The sequence below is a fragment of the Peromyscus maniculatus genome, chromosome 9 (assembly GCF_049852395.1).
Source record: "Peromyscus maniculatus bairdii isolate BWxNUB_F1_BW_parent chromosome 9, HU_Pman_BW_mat_3.1, whole genome shotgun sequence".
Taxonomy (NCBI): domain Eukaryota; kingdom Metazoa; phylum Chordata; class Mammalia; order Rodentia; family Cricetidae; genus Peromyscus; species Peromyscus maniculatus.
In genome coordinates this window covers 783,239-801,333 of record NC_134860.1, presented here as the reverse complement: position 1 = coordinate 801,333, position 18,095 = coordinate 783,239, and the positions used below count along the sequence as shown (strand labels likewise).

Below are 18,095 nucleotides of genomic sequence, written 5' to 3'. Positions count from 1 at the left end.
CTCCACTAATTTTAAAGGCAACCTTTTAGGTTTTCAAATGGGTTCTATTTTAAAGTCAGATTAACAAAGCCTCCCGAGTTAAGCCCATAGTTAATGAAGTAATTTTGTTGGCCATTGAGCAAATTTATTCATGAACATCTGAACAAATATCTTTTCTATCTGTAACATTATTGTTGCCATCCTTTGAATTATACTAATAAGAGCCCACACTCTGAATCTCACTCTTTTAGGGCAAAAGTAATCCTAAAGTAGATACCATAAGGGGCTGGAGAGATGGTTCAGCAGTTAAGAGCACTGACTGCTCTTCCAGAGGACCAAGGTTCAATTCTCAGCACTCACATGGCAGCTCACAACTGTCTGTAACTCCAGTTCCAGAGGATCCAACACCCTCACACAGACATACATGAAGACAAAAGCACCAATGCATATAAAATAAAAATAAACAAACAGATAAATAGAAGATGCCATAAATGGATCAGTAGGGTTTTGGTTTGGTGGGTTTTTGTTTGTTTTTTGAGACAGGGTTTCTCTGTGTAGCCCTAGCTGTTCTAGAACTCGCTCTATAGCCCAGGCCTCTCAAGTACTGGGATTAAAGGGATGAGTCACCATATCCGGCCTGGTTCAGTAGGTTTAAGAGACTGAGCAAGGGGCTGGGAAGATGCTCAATGGTTAGAGATGCTTACTGCTTCTGCAAAGAACTTGGGCTTGGTTCCCAGTACCTACCTATACCTTTGAATCCAGAGACTCCGGCATCCTCTTCTAGCCTCCAGGGGGACCCTGCATGCACAAGTTGCACATAAACTCACAGAGGCAAACACACACACACTGAGAAATAAACAAATCTTAGGTGGGGGGAGGGAGGAAGGGGGGGCAGAACACAGGCCAAGAGGAAGGCTATGTGCTCAATGTTGGCCTCGCTCCCCCAAAAGGGAAAGGATGTAACCATGGACCTTCTTGACTTTCCCCATCTAGGAGGTACACCCAGGACAGCACTACTCTGGCCATACACACCTCTGACCTCACTACAGAGGGTCCCTTGAGCCCTGTTGCTGCAGAATATTTGATCTCACTGTAAACCCCGAAATAATGTCATTTACTGGAAAAACCTGCCTCTAGCTGTGGTGTGGCTCAGCTCTAGCACACACCTTTCATCCAAGAGCTTTCTGCTTGAACATTGTAAACAGGATTAAAGTCAACCATAGGTCAAGAGGGTGAGCAAGCAACCAGTTGACCAAAAAAAAAAAAAAAAACAAAGTCAAGAGGAAGAAAGTGTGTGTGTTGGGGGGGTGGGGATCTGGCTCCCAAGTCTTTATTGATAAAATAAAACAATAGAGTTTTAGTTAAAAACAACACCCTGTACTGTTTTCCCAAATATCCCATCACCGCAAAGGAAAAGTAATCAGCACTCCATCCTCTGCACCTTTAAATGGTTTTGTATTCCAATTGCTGATTTTTTAGAGAGGGAGCATGTACATGTGGCAGTGTATCGCTTCCTCTTCTGTTGCTGTGATCAAACACCAAAGCCAAAAGTGACTGATAGAGTTGATTCTGGCCTGCAGTTCCAGAGAGAGAAGAGTCCATTATGGCAGCAAAGGGCAGGCATGGTAGCTGGAGCAGGAAGCTGAGAGGGGAGCTGATGTCGCGAGGCTTTGAATCTCAAAGCCTGCCCCCCCACCCCATGGCACAGTCCCTTCAGCAAGGCTGCCCCACCCAAGCCTCCCCAAATAGCACCACCAACTACAGACCAAAAGTTCAAATGTCTGAGCCTTTGGGGGACATTTCTCACTCAACTTAGGGGAGTGGGCTCTCTCCTTCCACCACACGAAGCCCAGAGACTGACCTCAGGTCAAACTTGTTGGCAGGAGCATTTTCACCCACCACTGAGCTCTCTCACCAGCCATAATCCCTGCACCTCTGAAGATGGAGGAGGCTGAAAAATGGAAGGCTGATCTGGGCCAAACATGATGCCATCTTTGGGGGAAGAAAAAGCCCATTTCTTCAGCTGGCAGGACTATCCTGGGCAGGTCCTGGGTCAGTCCCAGTTCCGAGACACCTTCTCAGTACTTACCAACCCCAGCTGGCAAGTCCTTCTAAGTTCCTGTTTTGCCCTGTATTTAAGATGACTCACTATTGTCCCTGAAGCATCAAATACCCTTGGGTTCAGTGTGCACCCAACGAAGAGCCAAAGATCTGTACTGACACCATGCCTACTGGCCAGTCAAGCGGCTCCAGCCACACAACTGCCAAGAGAAGCTGGACTCGATAGCCTCTAGCCACATAGAGCTATTTATTTAATGTTTGTTTTTCCTTTTAATGTTTAAGATGTTTATGTTGAGAAACTGTCTTATGGAGCCCAGTCTAGGCTCCAACCCAGGATATAGCTCAAACTGACATTGCCTCCGGATCCTAACCCCACCAACCACACACACCAAGTGCTGGCCTCTCCAGTGCAAACTTAAGTCAAATTAAAAACCCAAAGCCCCAAATGTACTAACCATCTTTGAGGTGCTCAATAGCTACAAATGAATGGTTTGTGGCCACCAACATGGGACAGCTCAGGAAAGAGCACGCCCATCATCACTGAAGGTTCCACGGACATCACTGTGTCACAAAATTTAGCACCTGTCCACACCTACTTCTGCAGTTCGAATAAAACTGTCTCACCGCTGAGTCCTGGGCAGTCTTTTCCATCTCAACTGACACCAAGGTGACCCCATACCTCAGCTTAATCAAGGCATTACACAAATTTCATAGCCAGTAAAATTAATGTTTCCTGGAATCTAAATATACATAGGTAAACATTGGCTTGATCACCACCATAAGTGAGTGTGAAACACTCCACCATGCCCGAATGCCCTTTAGTCAAATCTCTCTATATCTCTACCAACCCCTGGAAACCCCTGACCTGGCAGCTTTTTGGAAAACTGTGAATCCTTGCCTGGGAAATCTCACTTAAGCGGGTGTCTACTATGGTCAGGCTGGGCATCAGCTCCACTCCAATCCTAGAATTTTCCTTGGGTGAGTCTGGTCCTCTGCCAGGTAACTCTGAGGTAAGTGTCTAACCTAAGTTTAATTTGATGGTGTGCAAAGTGCCCTCTGGTCCCTCCCCTTCTCCCCATGAGCCGCATGGCTGTGTGTGTGTGTGTGTGTGTGTGTGTGTGTGTGTGTGTGTGTGTGTCAGAAGTCCCACTTAGTTTGGATACTTGGAGGACAGAGCAAGTGCAACTGCTTGTGGGGACAGGCGGTGGAACTCTGGAGCTCTGTTTTCTGGCAGAGGCTTCCCTAAGTCACATGTCCTCCCGTCTTAATTCCTTCCTGGCTCTTCTGCCAGGGAATTCTCATCCGAAAAACCGGGGACCTCACTAGAGACAATCTAGGGAGGTCTAGCTGCCTCCCTCTTGAGGCTGGCTGGGAAGTGAAGGTGGCAATAACAGGTAAGAGGCATCAGGAGGAAATTCTCTGCAGCAGGAGGCTTAGGTATATCATCCCCCGCAGACTCTATCTGCCCAGAATTCGCCTCACCCCCACTGTTCACTTGTCAGATGTGAATGATCCAGACCTCAAATTACAATACAACGTCAGGCGTCCTTAACAACAATAACAATAGAAATATATTTTCCTCCTAACTTCATGATTCCAAGGGCAAGGTACCAACATCCATTTTAAAAGGGGAAATCAGAAGAGTCAGCACTTTCTCTGCTCTGGGTGGGGGCATGGCCTGCGATCCTAGCACTCAGAAGGGGAACACAGGCAGGGGGATTGCCACAAGTTCCAACCCAGCATGATCTATGGTCTACATATTGAGTTCCATGTCAGCCAGGGCTTCATAGGGCGACCCTACCTCAAAAGAAAGGAAGAAAGAAAAAGGAAGGAAGGGAGGGAGGGAGGGAAGGAGGGAGGGAGGGAGGAGGCAGTGACAAAGAGACCCTAACACAGTGTATCTTCTTTCTCCTGGTTTGTGCCTGCTTTGCTCAGGATTCCTGGAAAACACTAGAATCTTAAGATGACCAAAGTGAAGGCACTGGGCAATAGGGAAAAGAAACAAAAACAAAAAACACTATCATTTAATACTACGTTTATTCAGCCCCCACAAAGCCAAAGAGGGAAGCCTGTTCGCAAAGAAGAGAATGCCTGCTTAATCAGCTAAAAATGCATTCATTACCACGCTATTCACTGCGGCTTTCCTGAAATCAGACACTTTTGCCCCTAGACCATAAGATTGAAGCGATTTGAAATGAAAATATTTCCTGTCCAGTGCTTGCCAGTTTCTAGCCCCAGAGTGATATAACAGATGACATCCAGTACAATAAATGCTTTTATTAACCATAAATTTGAGACTGCTTTAGGGATTTGAAGTGTTGGGTTTCATGCTGAAAAAATGTAATGTTATCCACAGACCATCCGTGAGTAACAAAAACAGAGGTGCAGGTTAGGCCACTTTGATCAAATTATGGCAAGGGGGGAGGAAAAAAAAAAACCCTGTCTTTTGCATGCAAAATAGTAGTTGCATTCAGAGGCTATCTTCAGGGAGCACCACAAAAGTTTAATCATATGTCTGGGGGAGTCCGGTGGCAGATCATTCCACATTGGGATGTATGGAGCCTCCAGGGTCTGTGAGGCAGAAAGGAAGTTGAAAAGCATTGAAAGGATCCAACACTCAGATGGGAGCCCTAAATCGGCCTTAGTGATGCTGTTCATTGCTAGATAGTTCTCCTTGTTAGGATGCTTAGCTGCGTCACTAATAGTTCTCCTTGTTAGGATGCTGAGCTACCCACTCAGTGCCAACACCACCAAAAGTTTGGTTACCACAACCAAAAGTATCTCCAGAAATCCCTCCCAGGCGCTCCCAATCAAAAAAACCCACCGGTCTGAATTTAGCAAACGCTGCCCAAGTTTTCTTGATCTAGAGAAAATGTGGAGTCTAGGCATTTGCATGGCCTCAGCCCTCTGCCCTCAACACAGTTCATTCGGAAATCAAAGCTCCCGGCACTCTGGACCCACCAAACTGGAGGTAGTGTAGCCATGGAAACAGGAACTCTCTCCTGGGACCAGAACAAACTAGGCCCAGCAAAGGCAAGCTAAGCTGCGGCCCCTCCCGAGGTGCCCCCTCCCGAGGTGCCCCCTCACATGGCCTTTGTGTTGGTGTGCATTCCAGGACAGAAGCTGCAGCCCACAGGACTGGGCTTGGACTCTGTCCTTGCCAGCCTCCGAATAGCCGCTGCTTTCTGGCCTTTCCCTGTCAGGCTACTGGGAAGACCACAGACTTGGTGCCAGAAAAGAAAGTGAAAAGCAAGTTTGAACCTCTGGGGTCCATTCTCTGGATGCTGAATGTCCCACTATTCCATCCCGGCATGACATTTCATGGCCAGCAGGGGAGGAGGCCCAGGCCTGAAAGCTGAACAAACGCCTGGCACATAAGATTGCCTGCGCCCTCACAGCCCCCTGGACTTATGAATAAAAGATGGGGGTTTGTCTGTCGTTTCCCTGGTATCCTGTAAGAATAACAACTTGTCCCTTTTTGACGTTTTAACTTCCTTTGAAAAATTACCAATATTAACTTTACAGGTTTTGGCCCTTAAGTCTGTGAGGGCCAAATACAAGTAAGAAAAGCCATGTAATTAGGTAGGAGACAGTAGTTCAAGTTAAACTAAAGAAACTGTCTCAAAGAGACTCTGAAAACGTGGGCAACAAGCAATCACAGAACTTAAAGGCTGGAAACTGACTTAGAGGACATGCTTTGAGTGAAGTGGGTTTTCGAGAAATAAAGTTCAGTGTTTTCTCCGCACAGAGAAATGGCTGGGTTTTGGTGGGAGGCAGCGCTCAGCTGTAAACTTGCTAGAGTCAGAGGCACCCAGCAGGAATTCATTCCCAGTCACTGAAGGTAACATCTACAACTGCTTGTAACAAGCCCTGTGAGCAGCAGAAACCGAAAGGGTTCTTGAGAGAGTGCTGCTACTTTTCAGTGAGTGCAGAAGACTTCAAACAGTCTCCAAGGAAAGGATATGTTACAGGAGAACCAGGATACCCTGCACTTTCTTTAGACATTCAATAAAGGAAAAGAGAAGCCCGAGCCGGGTGGGGGGTGGTGGCACACACCTGTAATCCCAGCACTCTGGAGGCAGAGGCAGGCAGATCTCTGGGTTCGAGGCCAACCTGGTCTATAAATTGAGTTCCTGGACAGACAGGGCTGTTACACAGAGAAACCCTGTCTCAAAAAAAAAAGAAAAAAGAAAAGAGAAGAAAGAAGGAAAGAGAAAGAAAAAAAGAAAGAAAGAAAGAAAGAGAGAGAGAAAGAAGGAAAGAAAGAAGGAAGGAAAAGGAAAATAATTTAATTTTAATGCAGACAAGACCAAATACTTGTAGGTTTTTAAAAACCCAAATTGGTTTGTCATTTACTTAGCTGGGGATGGTATGCACACAGCAGACAATTAAGATATCGTTTCTGCTTTTTTTGTTTTGTTTTGTTGCCAAGATTTCTTTGTGTAGCCTAGACTGGCCTTGAACTTCCAACCTTCCTGCCTTCGGCTCTGTAGTTCTAGAGTTGCAGGTGTTTAGGACCATACCTGCCAGTCTTCCTGCCTTCCAAAGTCGTAAGTCACTCTCAAATCCTCTCCCTTTCCTAGATGTCTCCAGCAATTTATCATTCTCTATCTTATCAGAATCCCTACTAATTTTAAAATGTCTTAGAGATCATTTAGATCCCCTCTCCTCGCCTTCCACCCAAACTCCCCTGCATTACCTAGCCCGTCCTTTTTAAGTAAGATAAAGGCAAGGATTACCCTAGACCTGGCCAACTTGAAAAACTATGCACTTACGACTATGTACTGAGTAAAAAGAAGAAAGTTCAGTGAATGGGAAACACACTCAAGTGAAAAGATGTGGGGAGTAGAATTCCTGTCTCTAAATGACTTCAAAACCCAAGAGGTGAACAATGAGAGGCAGAGTGTCTGGGCAGCAAGGAGGGAGGGAGTCTGGGTAGCATGCCCCCACCCCACAGTGCACACTGGGAACCCACAGCTCCTGCGACCCTGAAGCCATCTTTGGCCAGCACAACCAGATGTTGGTTTGGTTTTTTTTTTCCTACTTAATTTTGGTAAAACTCCATGACCTCTTTCTCAAATTAAAAGGCAATGCCTTTTCTTTCTTTCATTCTTTCTTTCTTTTTTTTTCCCCCAAACCACAGGAGCTATCTTTAGTGAAGCCTTCTAAGGATTTCATTAATTCATAGCCAGCCAACCAGGACTTTTCCCACAGTCTCCCACAAAAAAGCCGGGGGAGTCACTGATTGCTTGGCTGGATCTGAATATGAGCAGAGGTAAGATCAGAAATATCTAGTTCCTCCCACAGGGAAGTGAGGCATGAAAATCAAAGCCCACAAAAACTCATTACCACAGCTGGCCAGCAAATCCCCAGCCCAAAAGGCAAGCAGCACCTCTGATGCTGACAGACCAGCCATCATGTGACCTCAGAAAAATGAGCCACTTTTTGCAGGGGGGGGGGGGGGGGGGACGACGACACGACGACGACTCGGACTGTGGTGACAAATCGAGACCTGGACCTCTTTTAAAGAACATGGACCGCTGCTAAGGTGTGAAAACCAGGGTGCCTAGCTTGATGCTCAGCGGCCATGCTTTGCATTTTTCCTCATCCTGTCCCAGCACTCATCAAAAGCATCAGGCACTACAAGCTGTGGTTCTCCGGTAACAGCAGCCTCTATTCAAGCCCCTTGGTTACGGGGAGGATCTAGAGTTTGTGGCCCAGCCTCTGTCCTGTATGTCAACCTTCATGAATGCCCATAATTTGTGAAGTGAATGGATAAATTCAAGCGAATTCTTTTGCTAAACTTGGTACTTAATGCCACATCATCAGCCAATGTCAAGAAAACACAAGTTAACTAATAGAATATCAGAGGGATTATTATTATTATTATTATTATTATTATTATTATTATTATTATTATTAGGTTTGGCTTCCTCAGAAAGGCCACGGTAGACACCAATTGCAAGGAGGCATCCTATCATCCTATTTTAATATCCTCAGCCGTTCAGGATCTATGAGTGGAGAATCTAATGTCTACCAGGTAGAAATGGGGATGGAGAAGGGAAATAAACAAAGAAAGCCAGGCTTGGTGGTGTATACCTGTAATCTCAGGACTCAGGAGGCTGGAGGCTTGAACTTTGAGACATCCTAGGCTACTTAGTGAGTTACAGGCTAGCCTCGGCTGCAAACATGGCTTGGGTGCATTCTCACTAAATCTGAAGGGTGTAAGGACTTCATTAAATACTGGCTTTGTGTGCACAGGTAAAATACACACCCAGAAAAGCTGCACGGAGAAAGATGGGCCTCCTCTGAAGCTGGGGAAACTGAGGCAGGGCAAGCCTCAGTTAGGAACCAACTGAGAGGTGAGTTTCCCAGGGTGGCCTGCAAGCAGGACCCCAGACACTCACTCATCATGAAACCACCTTTGCTCAGTTAACCACAGCTTGAGGAGCAGCTGAGGTGGGTTCCTGCTTCCCTGTGTGGAATTAGCAGGATGGTGTGGGATGCTCCAAGGCCAGCCAAAGGCTCTGTGCTGGAGGCTCAGAATCCATCCCTCCACTGCCGCTACAAAGACCATACTCCTATTCTGCTCCCCACCTGGAGGGGAAGTTTCAGAGACAGAATCTGGCATTATGCTACAACATAATAACACTTAGGTTTTTTGTTTATTTGTTTTTGTTTGTTTTTAAGTCTCTGCTTAAAAGAAAAAAAAAAAAAAAAACCTTGCCTTCAAAGACGTCTTTGAGAGCTTAGGGTACTGAGCGGTTACTATAAATTCTAACCAGGGGTGTCAGCACCCCACCAAATGTGTACACCCCAGAAGGAGGCCATAAACTGTCAGCCAGCAGGGCATGTAGGCTGACCGGTCTCCGCTCTACTACATTTTCCTCAGATTAAGTGGCAGGGAAAGGGGCGTTTCAGGAGAGAAACCGGAAATCACCTGGATGAGATAGAGCCTCAGGGACAAAGTTTGTAAGCCACATGGTCCATTGTAAGAAAACGCACCTTTCCCTCAAAGAACCCTCCCACTCCTCAGCACAGGGGTCTAGCTCAGAACAGAAGTCTGCAGCCACAGCCAGAACTCTATAAAGGGCTACTATCCAACACAGGGGAATGTCTACAAAATGGACAAAACAGAACCCTTGGAAAAACTCCTAAGTTTTAAGAATATAAAGTATGTTTTTGTGTTAAGCATCAAACCCATGGCAAATCCAAGCAAGACCTCTACTACTGAGCCACCCTACCTACCCTGTTATTTTTTTAGCTGCGGGTGGATGGGAGTTGTATTTAAAACCCAATCCTTCATGACTTCCAAAGGGTTCATTTGAAGATTTGTTTAATGGGACATGTAAATATCCACATAAGCATTTTAATTAATGATATTTGTCAACATCCATTCTCTTTTCAAAGCTGATACTTCAGTATTTCATGGCTTTTCTAGTAACTTCAGTGTAGCAGTTTTAATGCACAGTCTCACGTTTAATGTCTATTAGGTCAGATGTAGAATGGCCAAAGATACAACATGATTCTACTATATTAAACTTCCAACAGTAATCACCACCTACTGCTCTCTCCAATCCTCCCATAAAGCTGTATGCAAATAGGACATTTCAGCATTAAGTTCTCCATAAAGGAAACGCTCTGTAAACATGCAGAGTTGAGGTAGTTTTCATTTACACTATTAAGTCAGAAAATTTATAGGCCAACTTCCGTTTCAGAAGAGAATTGCATGTGTGTTCACATCACATCTTCATTTTGTCATCTACTCTGTGATTTGTCGAAGACAGATGGTACCTATTAAGTCCCCGCTTTTAAACAGTGTAGCCTTAATTAGCTACATCTACCTTCCCCCAACATTTCCAAACAAGGAACCAAAGAAAACAGAAGCCCTTTTTACAATGGATACTTTGAACAATGGAGTTGTAAATGGTAAAAAAGTTGTCTCCACTAGAGAGTAACTACAGTTAATTTTTTTAGCAACCAAAGTTTTGATTTTCACTCTTTATTACAATTTTTAAATTGTTCCATCTTTAGTTTCCTGAATGCTTGAAAAAGAACTAGAGTATCTCCCTAGATATATTCAAGGTATCATTCAAGCTGCAAACTTCTCCCGTGGGTTTCCCCCGCACATGAGAGACCCAAGCACACACAGTAGCAGAGTGGCTAGCCCAGTGTGGTATCTATGACTAGACATTGTGCCCTTCCTAAACACGACTTAAAAAGTCTGTCAATTTAACTTGCCATACCCCAATTTTAACTTCTAATTTGAGTTTCCCTCATTTAAAAAAAAAAAGACCCATTTATGTATACTTTTAAGTATGAATTATGTCGACTGGCTAAATTTTGAGAAAGACAAGAAACCACCTAGTAGATTCCTAGACTTCCCCCGCTATAATCAGCAGTAAAGTCTATTTGCTGCGATTGGATACGATCACTCCGGGGCTTGTGTCTTTTCAATCAGCTGGTGGCCCCTGCCGGGTTCAGGGTAGCAGAGGGGAAGTGCCCTGTGGTTAAACAGAGGAAATACCAAGGCATTTTAACAGAGCAAATAGTCTCTTCACTTCCCACCAGTAGGAGCTTCAAAGGCCTGGGCCCTGAGGAGACAATGTGCTATAGGGCCATCAGTCACCTAATCCTGTGTCAGGACCATTTAGAACTTCCCGACAGCCAAAGATAAACACTGCCCTAAAGGACAATGAATGCCTCCCACTGGCTGGGCAAGTCTGGCCTCCTGGAACCAGAGATTGCTCCAGACCTGCTGAAGGCAGTGACATTCCACATTTGGGGAAGATGCAGAATGCCCGAGGTGGGGATACCAGGGGAGCAAGAGAGAAGTCTGTCTTTAAATACAGTCCGGTGACCTGCCGTGTGTACCTGAGCCCAGCCCCGCCACACACACACACTCCCACCCCTCCTCACACTCTTACAAATGGCAGGTGGGGGCCCCAGCTTCTAGAAGCCTGAAAAGCCATCCATCACAGGCAGGCACAAGAGGCAGTAGGAAATGCAAGAGGACAATTATTGTTGATGGAGTGGCCCCAGCAGCAGCAGACATCTGCTGGGGGGGGGGGGGGGCGGGTTGAGCTGGGGGTGGTGGTGGCTGGGGTACAGTGAGTGAAAAGTTCAGGGACAGATGAGGGAAGAGGGGCTTGAAAGCAAAAAAAAAAAAAAACCCAACACATTTTAAGCCAAATGAAGCATGAGAAACACTCAACTTAAAATAAAGACTGAAAAAAAAACATGAGCGGTTCTTTCCTTTGTAGGGAAGCTGTCTGTTGGGTCTGAACTGCCGAGACAGATTTGGATCCTGCCCTGCTCCTTCCTCAGACAGTTTTCCAGACAAACCCAGCTGTTCTGGAGAGGAACCCTGTGGAAGTGTCAAGTGACCTTCTCTCCCAGGCCTCCTCTCTAGCCCTAGACCAGAGGACCCCACCCAAGCCAGGATGCCCTGCCTAACTAGCTCCCCAGAAACACAACCCCCACTCTCCAAATAGCCTCACTTTTGGTACTGTTGTCTAAGTCCAGTGAAATAATTTAAAGCCCAAATGACTGATTTTAAATATTTTAAAAGTATTTTCTCTTCCTCTTCTGATTTTGGAGACCCCGTCACTAAAGTGATGTGTCTTATCATTGAGACAGCACCAGAATCGTCTTACCCCAGGCCCTTGTCCAAACGCTAACTCCTGAGCTCTACTACACTCTTACTCTGGTGCCATTAGCCCTGAATCTTCATTCTAACAAGTTCCCAAGGCAATTTTGATATCAGAAGCTTCTGGATATGTCTTTGAAAAACCAGGTTTGGGAAGAAATAATGCTCTAAAGCAGTACTCACTCATTCACCTGGCTGTATCCCTGAGTTGGTAACCAGCACAGTGGTCCCAGTACTTCAGGAGCTTTCAGAGTAGATGGATGGGATGGAGAGAAAGGAAACAAAGGCCAGGTAGGCTCCTAATCAACTGCAAAATAGGCTGGAAGAAAGCGCGGCATGTCTCATACAACCAGCTCTTTTAGAAAAAGGTGCCAACCCAAAACTAAAATAACTTTTTAACTAAGAAGTCTGTAATTGACACAGGGACATCTGTGATGCGGTCCACATGACCACAGAACAAGCAGACCAGATAGGGGGCTTAGGAGTCATGAGCTGCAAGTGAATGCATCCAACTCAGAATCAAATAAACATGCCTGGGCTCTCAGCCAGGAAGAATTCTTGGATTGGACTTTTATCAGGGGCCTAAATTTTAACCAGCTGGAACATCCCCCCCCCATACTACCCTATTCCTTTCTACCTTTGGAGATGAAATATTTGCCTTAAATGGGAAACTTGTACTTCATTGTGTGATGCCAGCATACAGTTTCTGAACTGCTAAAGACAGTCTTTTGGGGGAAGGGGTTTAGAAATGGTAGTTCAGACACAATAGACCAGGGAATATGTACGCCATCTAGGGTAGGAGACCAGAAATGGCCCACAGGAACACCTACTAAACAGAAATTTGTGAGAATGGATTTCTAGGTTTTTGGTTCACGTGTTTGTTTGTTTGCTTGCTCCCTCTTTTTTTTTTTTTTTTTTTTTTTTTTTTTTTTTTTTGGTTTTTCGAGACAGGGTTTCTCTGTGTAGCTTTGCGCCTTTCCTGGAACTCACTTGGTAGCCCAGGCTGGCCTCGAACTCACAGAGATCCGCCTGGCTCTGCCTCCCGAGTGCTGGGATTAAAGGCGTGCGCCACCACCGCCCGGCAGCTTGCTCCCTCTTTAAGTTAAGGTCCCGTTATGTAATAATTCACGTTGGCCCAGAACTTACAATATGGCCCCCAAGCTAGCCTTGAACGCTCAGTCCTCCTGCTCTGCCTCCCAAGTGTTTATATGGGTACGGCCCACAAAGCCTGACTTTGGAACTCCTGTTCTCAGCAAGAAAAGGGGAGGTTTCAGAATCTCCCAGCACGAAGGACTGACCCATTAAAGGTACCCACCACAAACAGAACCATTCCTCCATCAAAGAGTTGAGGCTAGGGAAATGAGTCAATGGGCACAAGCTATGGCTCGGCAAGCAAGAGTTCGAATCCTCATCACCCAAATGAAAAGTCAAACATGGGCTACTCATGCTTAGGTGGCTAGGCCTGTAACACCGTGAGTGCCGAGGGGAGCAGAGACAGGAGGATCACCGGGGCTTGCCAGCTGCCCAGCCCAGTTCCAGGTTCAGTAAGAGACATGTGTCAAGGGAATAAAACAAAGTAATAGAACAGGTCACCTGACATCCTCCGGCCTCTGCCTGAGTGCACACCTGCACAGCCGAATCCAGTAAATCAACTAAATAAAACACACATATCAAAAAATAAAGTGTCAGGCGGTAGTAGTGGTGCACACCTTTAATCTAGGAACTCTGGAGGCAGACAGATCTCTGTGAGTTCCAGGACAGCCCTGGCTGTTACCTAGAGAAACCCTGTCTCACACAACCAAAATAAGAAAGAACGAGGGAGAAGAAGTGTAAGGAGTAAGGGTTCAAGCCAGTGTCAACGCAGGAGCCGGCCCCTCTGGAAACTTCACAAATTGTTACTCCTTTGAAAAAACAATATTTATTATTCAAAGCACAACTTTACCTGGCAAAGACTTTGAGGGCTTTTTTCCCTTCAAATAGTTGAGGAAGTGTGCCCACAAACTCATTTCTAAAACATTGAGCTGTGTTCGAGATGGTATCAGCCCCTTAATTACCCCACAAGTAATAGGGAGGTTGTGAAACCTGACCACTTAAATGAGGCCAGCCCATGGCCCCTGAGAGCAGCTCTCCTGGCTGCTGCACCTTTAATTCCTGGGAAAATATCCAGTCCTCTAACGGCCTGGGTTTCGGGCCCAAATGCCCTGTGGAGATTAAGCGGGACATTCATTCATCTGTTCTCCAGTGTCCAGACCCTGCCCTGTCTTCAGGCGTCAAGGCTCAAGGTTCTAAGTGACACTCAGACCCCAGGATACCCACTTCTGTTCAAATCACATATAATTTGCTCTCATTCCTTATTTTTGTTTGTTTGAGGTAGGGTCCCACTATGTATCCTCAGCTGGCCTGGAGCTCAATATGTGGCCAAGCTGACCCTGAATTCACAGAGATCTGCCGACCACTACCTTCTGGGTGCTAAATGCTTGTAGAACCTCTCAACCCATCTTGATTTCTTATCTTTCCCCTGACTCTCCAAGCAATGGGGAATGACCCCAGACCCTGTAGGATGCTAGGTGAGCACTCTCTACCAATGAGCTACAATTCCTACACCCCCTCTCCCCTCCTAGCTTTTTTTTTTCTGGAGGGAAGGGGGTGACTTCATCACAGCCATCCTCCTGCCTCAGCCTTTGAGTTTTATTCTTATATATTTATACAGACCCAACTAGACTATAAGTGACCTCAGAGTCAAGGGCCAACATCCACAGGCTGAGTACCAGACCTGGACAGACAGGCAGTTATGACCCAAATACCCAAGATTCTGAACACTAGCTCCTACTAAAAATCCACGACAAAGCAACCTCTGGGACATCTTAATTATTGAGGTGGGGGCAGGGAGGGTTTCCTGCAGGAAGGAAGCCATGATGGAGCTGAGAGAAGACACTAAAAAGGTAAGAGGCAAAAGGATGATATTTTCCCAAGCTTTCAAAGTGGCTGCAGCCAGGAGCGCTACGCAAGGCCTACTGCAGACAAGACAGAGCACATGGAAGCCTGGTGCTGAGATCTCCCTGCCTGCCTCCCACTGGAGATGAACCCAGACCTCAGGCATGCCAAGCACATGTTCCACTGCTGAGCTGTATCACCCCCAGCACCCTCCCTCCCTCCCTCCCTCCCTCCCTCCCTCCCTCCCTCCTTCCCTCCTTCTCTCTCTCTTGGAGACAGGGTCTCTCTAAGTTGACTAGGCTAGCCCTGAAACTCATTCTGAAGCCTAGGCAAGCCCCCCACGTTTGTTCCTGCCGCCTCAGCCACCTGAGTAGCTGGTATTCAAGCACTAGGCTCAGCTCTCCCAATCCTTCAAATCATTTAACATAGGATTTTGCAGAAAGATTGCACGGTCTACATGCCCTCAACCAAGATCTATAGGGCACCAGGCTTTGAGGCCACCAAGGATACTGAACACACAAAACTGGTGAATGCCAAAGAGTAAGGGATCTGAATAAGACAGTAAAGCACGGGACATGGCATTCATGAGCTGACTGTCAAGCAGGGAGCTCTCAGGGCAGAAAACAGTCAAGATGGAAAGCACACTCTGGCTGTGTGAAAGGAATCAGAAGCGAGACAACAGAGAGGGAGGAGGGGGCAGAAAACACTGCTGTGTGAGGAGAGGGGGTAAGCCAGGCTGCTCTCACACAGGTACCAAGCAGCAATTACAGAAGGAAAGGAACCACGGGAAAGAGCCTGGAATCTGGGATATGGCCCAGAAGCTTCCATGCTCATCCAGGAAGGAGATGAGGAAAGGACTGTAGCAGGTGCCAAGGCAGGAGCTGTTAGGATCACTCCCAGGTGGACAAGAATTGGGTAACAGGGATGGGACCACATCCACAGGGATGGGGGGATGGGAGTTTGGGGGGGGTTGGCGGTTATCGAGGGATACATTCAAAAACACTGCTTTGGCTTCTTCAGAGACAACTATACACCCAATGTTAACTACAGAAAAGCAACAACTGCCAGTACCAGTCTAGATCTAAAATCTTAGAATTGATAAGCCAACATGAGATCGCCTTAAGGAAATTTGGAATCTGTTAAAAAAAACACACACACAAAAAAAAAAACTAATAGTGCTGTTTTACTGCAATGGAACACAGTAAGAAATCGTGAGGCTTCACCCAAACGAGAAAGAATAACGGCGTTTACTAAACAGGAAAAGAGTGGGAATCGTTGACGGTAGCTGCCCGCTCTTACCTGGTTTTCTGAACTGTGATTCTCTCAAATGTGAAGCAAGTGAACTAAGTGTCCCTAAGAGGTGTCCTGTCCTGGGTCTTGCCTGTACTAAGGCTGTTTAGTAGTCTACGGGAAAAGGTAAGTCAACCTTGGTCTAAGCAAACTGTCCCAACATGTCCCGGAGCCCTGCGGAAATCAGCAACACCATACATACCCCACCCCCCTTCGACTTTCTAGGTAAGGAAACTGAGACTGGGCATTCCAGACATGCTCCGGACTGCCTGAGTGCAAAGCCTGTGTTCTCACAATAGGGCTGACAGTGTGAGCGGCCTGACTTGCAGCGCCCTTGCCTCTATGGAAGGCTCAAGGTCCGCAGACCAGGGGACCGCACTACCCAGACAACATCACGGGAACACCCGCACTGGGGAGAGGGCTTCCAAGCACGCAGAGTAAGTCTGGGCGCCACCAGTTTCAGGTCTGGGGCACCTGGCGGAGCGGACAAACTTTTGCTGCCCTTTGGCCATGAAAACATTTACAACTCAAGCTGGGACGTGTTGAAGGGTAGTGGTGGCACCATGAGACCATTAGCCAGACGAAAGGCTGAATGGCAAGGAAAGTCTCTCAGAAAGTTAGGATTCGGCAGTGGGGTAGGCGTAGGGTGACCGAGCTGCCTAAAAGGAACAGGAACAAAGCGACTGAGAGAAAGGGGATGCATCGTTCCCTAATACTAAAGGGCATGCATCCAGGTTCCCTCCCTGGATGCCCTAAGCCCTTGCAGAGCTGTAGACTAGAGGTTCGGGACACGAGCCACGGTCTCCGAAGCGCACCCGTTCCGCGACAGCCCGGAAGATCCCAGTCCAGGGCGCGTAGCCCTGGGGCAGAGGGCCGGGAACAAAGGGTGGGGCGCACGGCCCCCGCCCCGCCGCCCAGCCACCCGCCCTCGGGAGTCGGACCCCAGCCAGCGGCCGCGCCTCATTAGCAACACAAAGCCAGGGGTCGGCGGCCCCTTTCATCCCGAGCGGGACCAGCGGATGCGCGCCCAGGGACCGAGACGCGGGGATGGGCTGGAGGAGCCGGGGACCCCACGGACGGCAAATCAGGCGTCTGGAGATCGGGCGGCCCCGGCTCGCCCGCCCGCGAGCACCTGTGCTCGCCGCGCGCCCCCAGGTAACCTGGAGCCCAAAGAAACCCTCGCCTTACCCTCCAGCCACAGGTGTCGGCGCCCCTCGAGCGGCCCGAGCCCCCCGCAGCCACTGCCAGTTGCGAGCCGTTGAGGCAGGCGTTGACAGTGAAGAAGAAGGAACAGAGCTGCAGCCACGGGGCCATAGCCGTACGCTAGCCCAGCGGGGCCCTTCTCCGCTCGGCTGCCGCCTGAAGCTCGCTCCTAGTCCCTGGTGGGCGGTGGCAGCCGCGGCAGCAGGGGGCCGTCCACACCGAGCATGCGCAGCCGGGCTTCGCCCCGCCTCTCTCCTCCAGGTCCCGCCCTCGATCTCAGTTCTCCCACCCGGTCCTGCCCCTCTACCCCGCCCCTCCTGTCTTGACCCCGCCCCGCAGCCGCTGAGACTCGGGCTTCAACAAGTTTCAACCCCCTCGCCGAGGGAACTTTTTTTTTAATCCAAAGGATTTGTCCAAATGATGACTGCTCCATACAAAAACTTGGAGCGACTCAAAGAATATAATAACAGTAATTTTAAAATTAATAATTTAATGAGTACTTGCTTTTCAAATGTCAAGTTCCTTCTTGCGTCCCACCAATGACACAGGGAAATGTCAGTATTAATGTCAGCATAATAAGGCCTCTAGAGAAATCCTGGCTCTACATTTACTCCTGGGACCTAGGACAAATTACTTGCTTCCTCCACGGCGCTTTTCCCTGTAAGACAAAAGGAAGAGCAAGAATCTTTAGCTGGGGAGAGTTCTGTGAGTTAACATGTAGCAAGCAAGAAAGGCTACAAACCACAACGTAGCTAGAACTGAAAACTAGTGTTCTTCACAGACACAAGTCAGACTTACCTTGTGGAGTGTGTGTGTGTGTGTGTGTGTGTGTGTGTGTGTGTGTGTGTGTGTATCTCTGGAAAAAGAAACAAAGACCTCCTTTAGAACACCGTAGTAGCAAAACACATAACTTTTCACAGGGGTTCTTCCACTCCTTAGCGACAAACGTGTGCACCTAAACCACACCCCTCATCATTGC

The 18,095-nt window shown here is 47.5% G+C and overlaps 1 protein-coding gene across 2 annotated transcripts in view; it reads right to left on the bottom strand.

Annotated features, from left to right (window-relative positions):
* Positions 1-17,320, bottom strand: part of Il17rd (interleukin 17 receptor D) — a 63,738-nt gene extending 46,418 nt beyond the window's left edge. For both annotated transcript variants that reach the window (XM_006981473.3, XM_016000045.3), the window contains exon 1: positions 17,102-17,320. In XM_006981473.3, the coding sequence (XP_006981535.1) occupies positions 17,102-17,227 (126 nt within the window). In that variant the 5' untranslated portion in view covers positions 17,228-17,320. The remainder of the gene's footprint in view (positions 1-17,101) is intronic.
* Between the last annotated feature and the right edge of the window lie 775 nt (positions 17,321-18,095).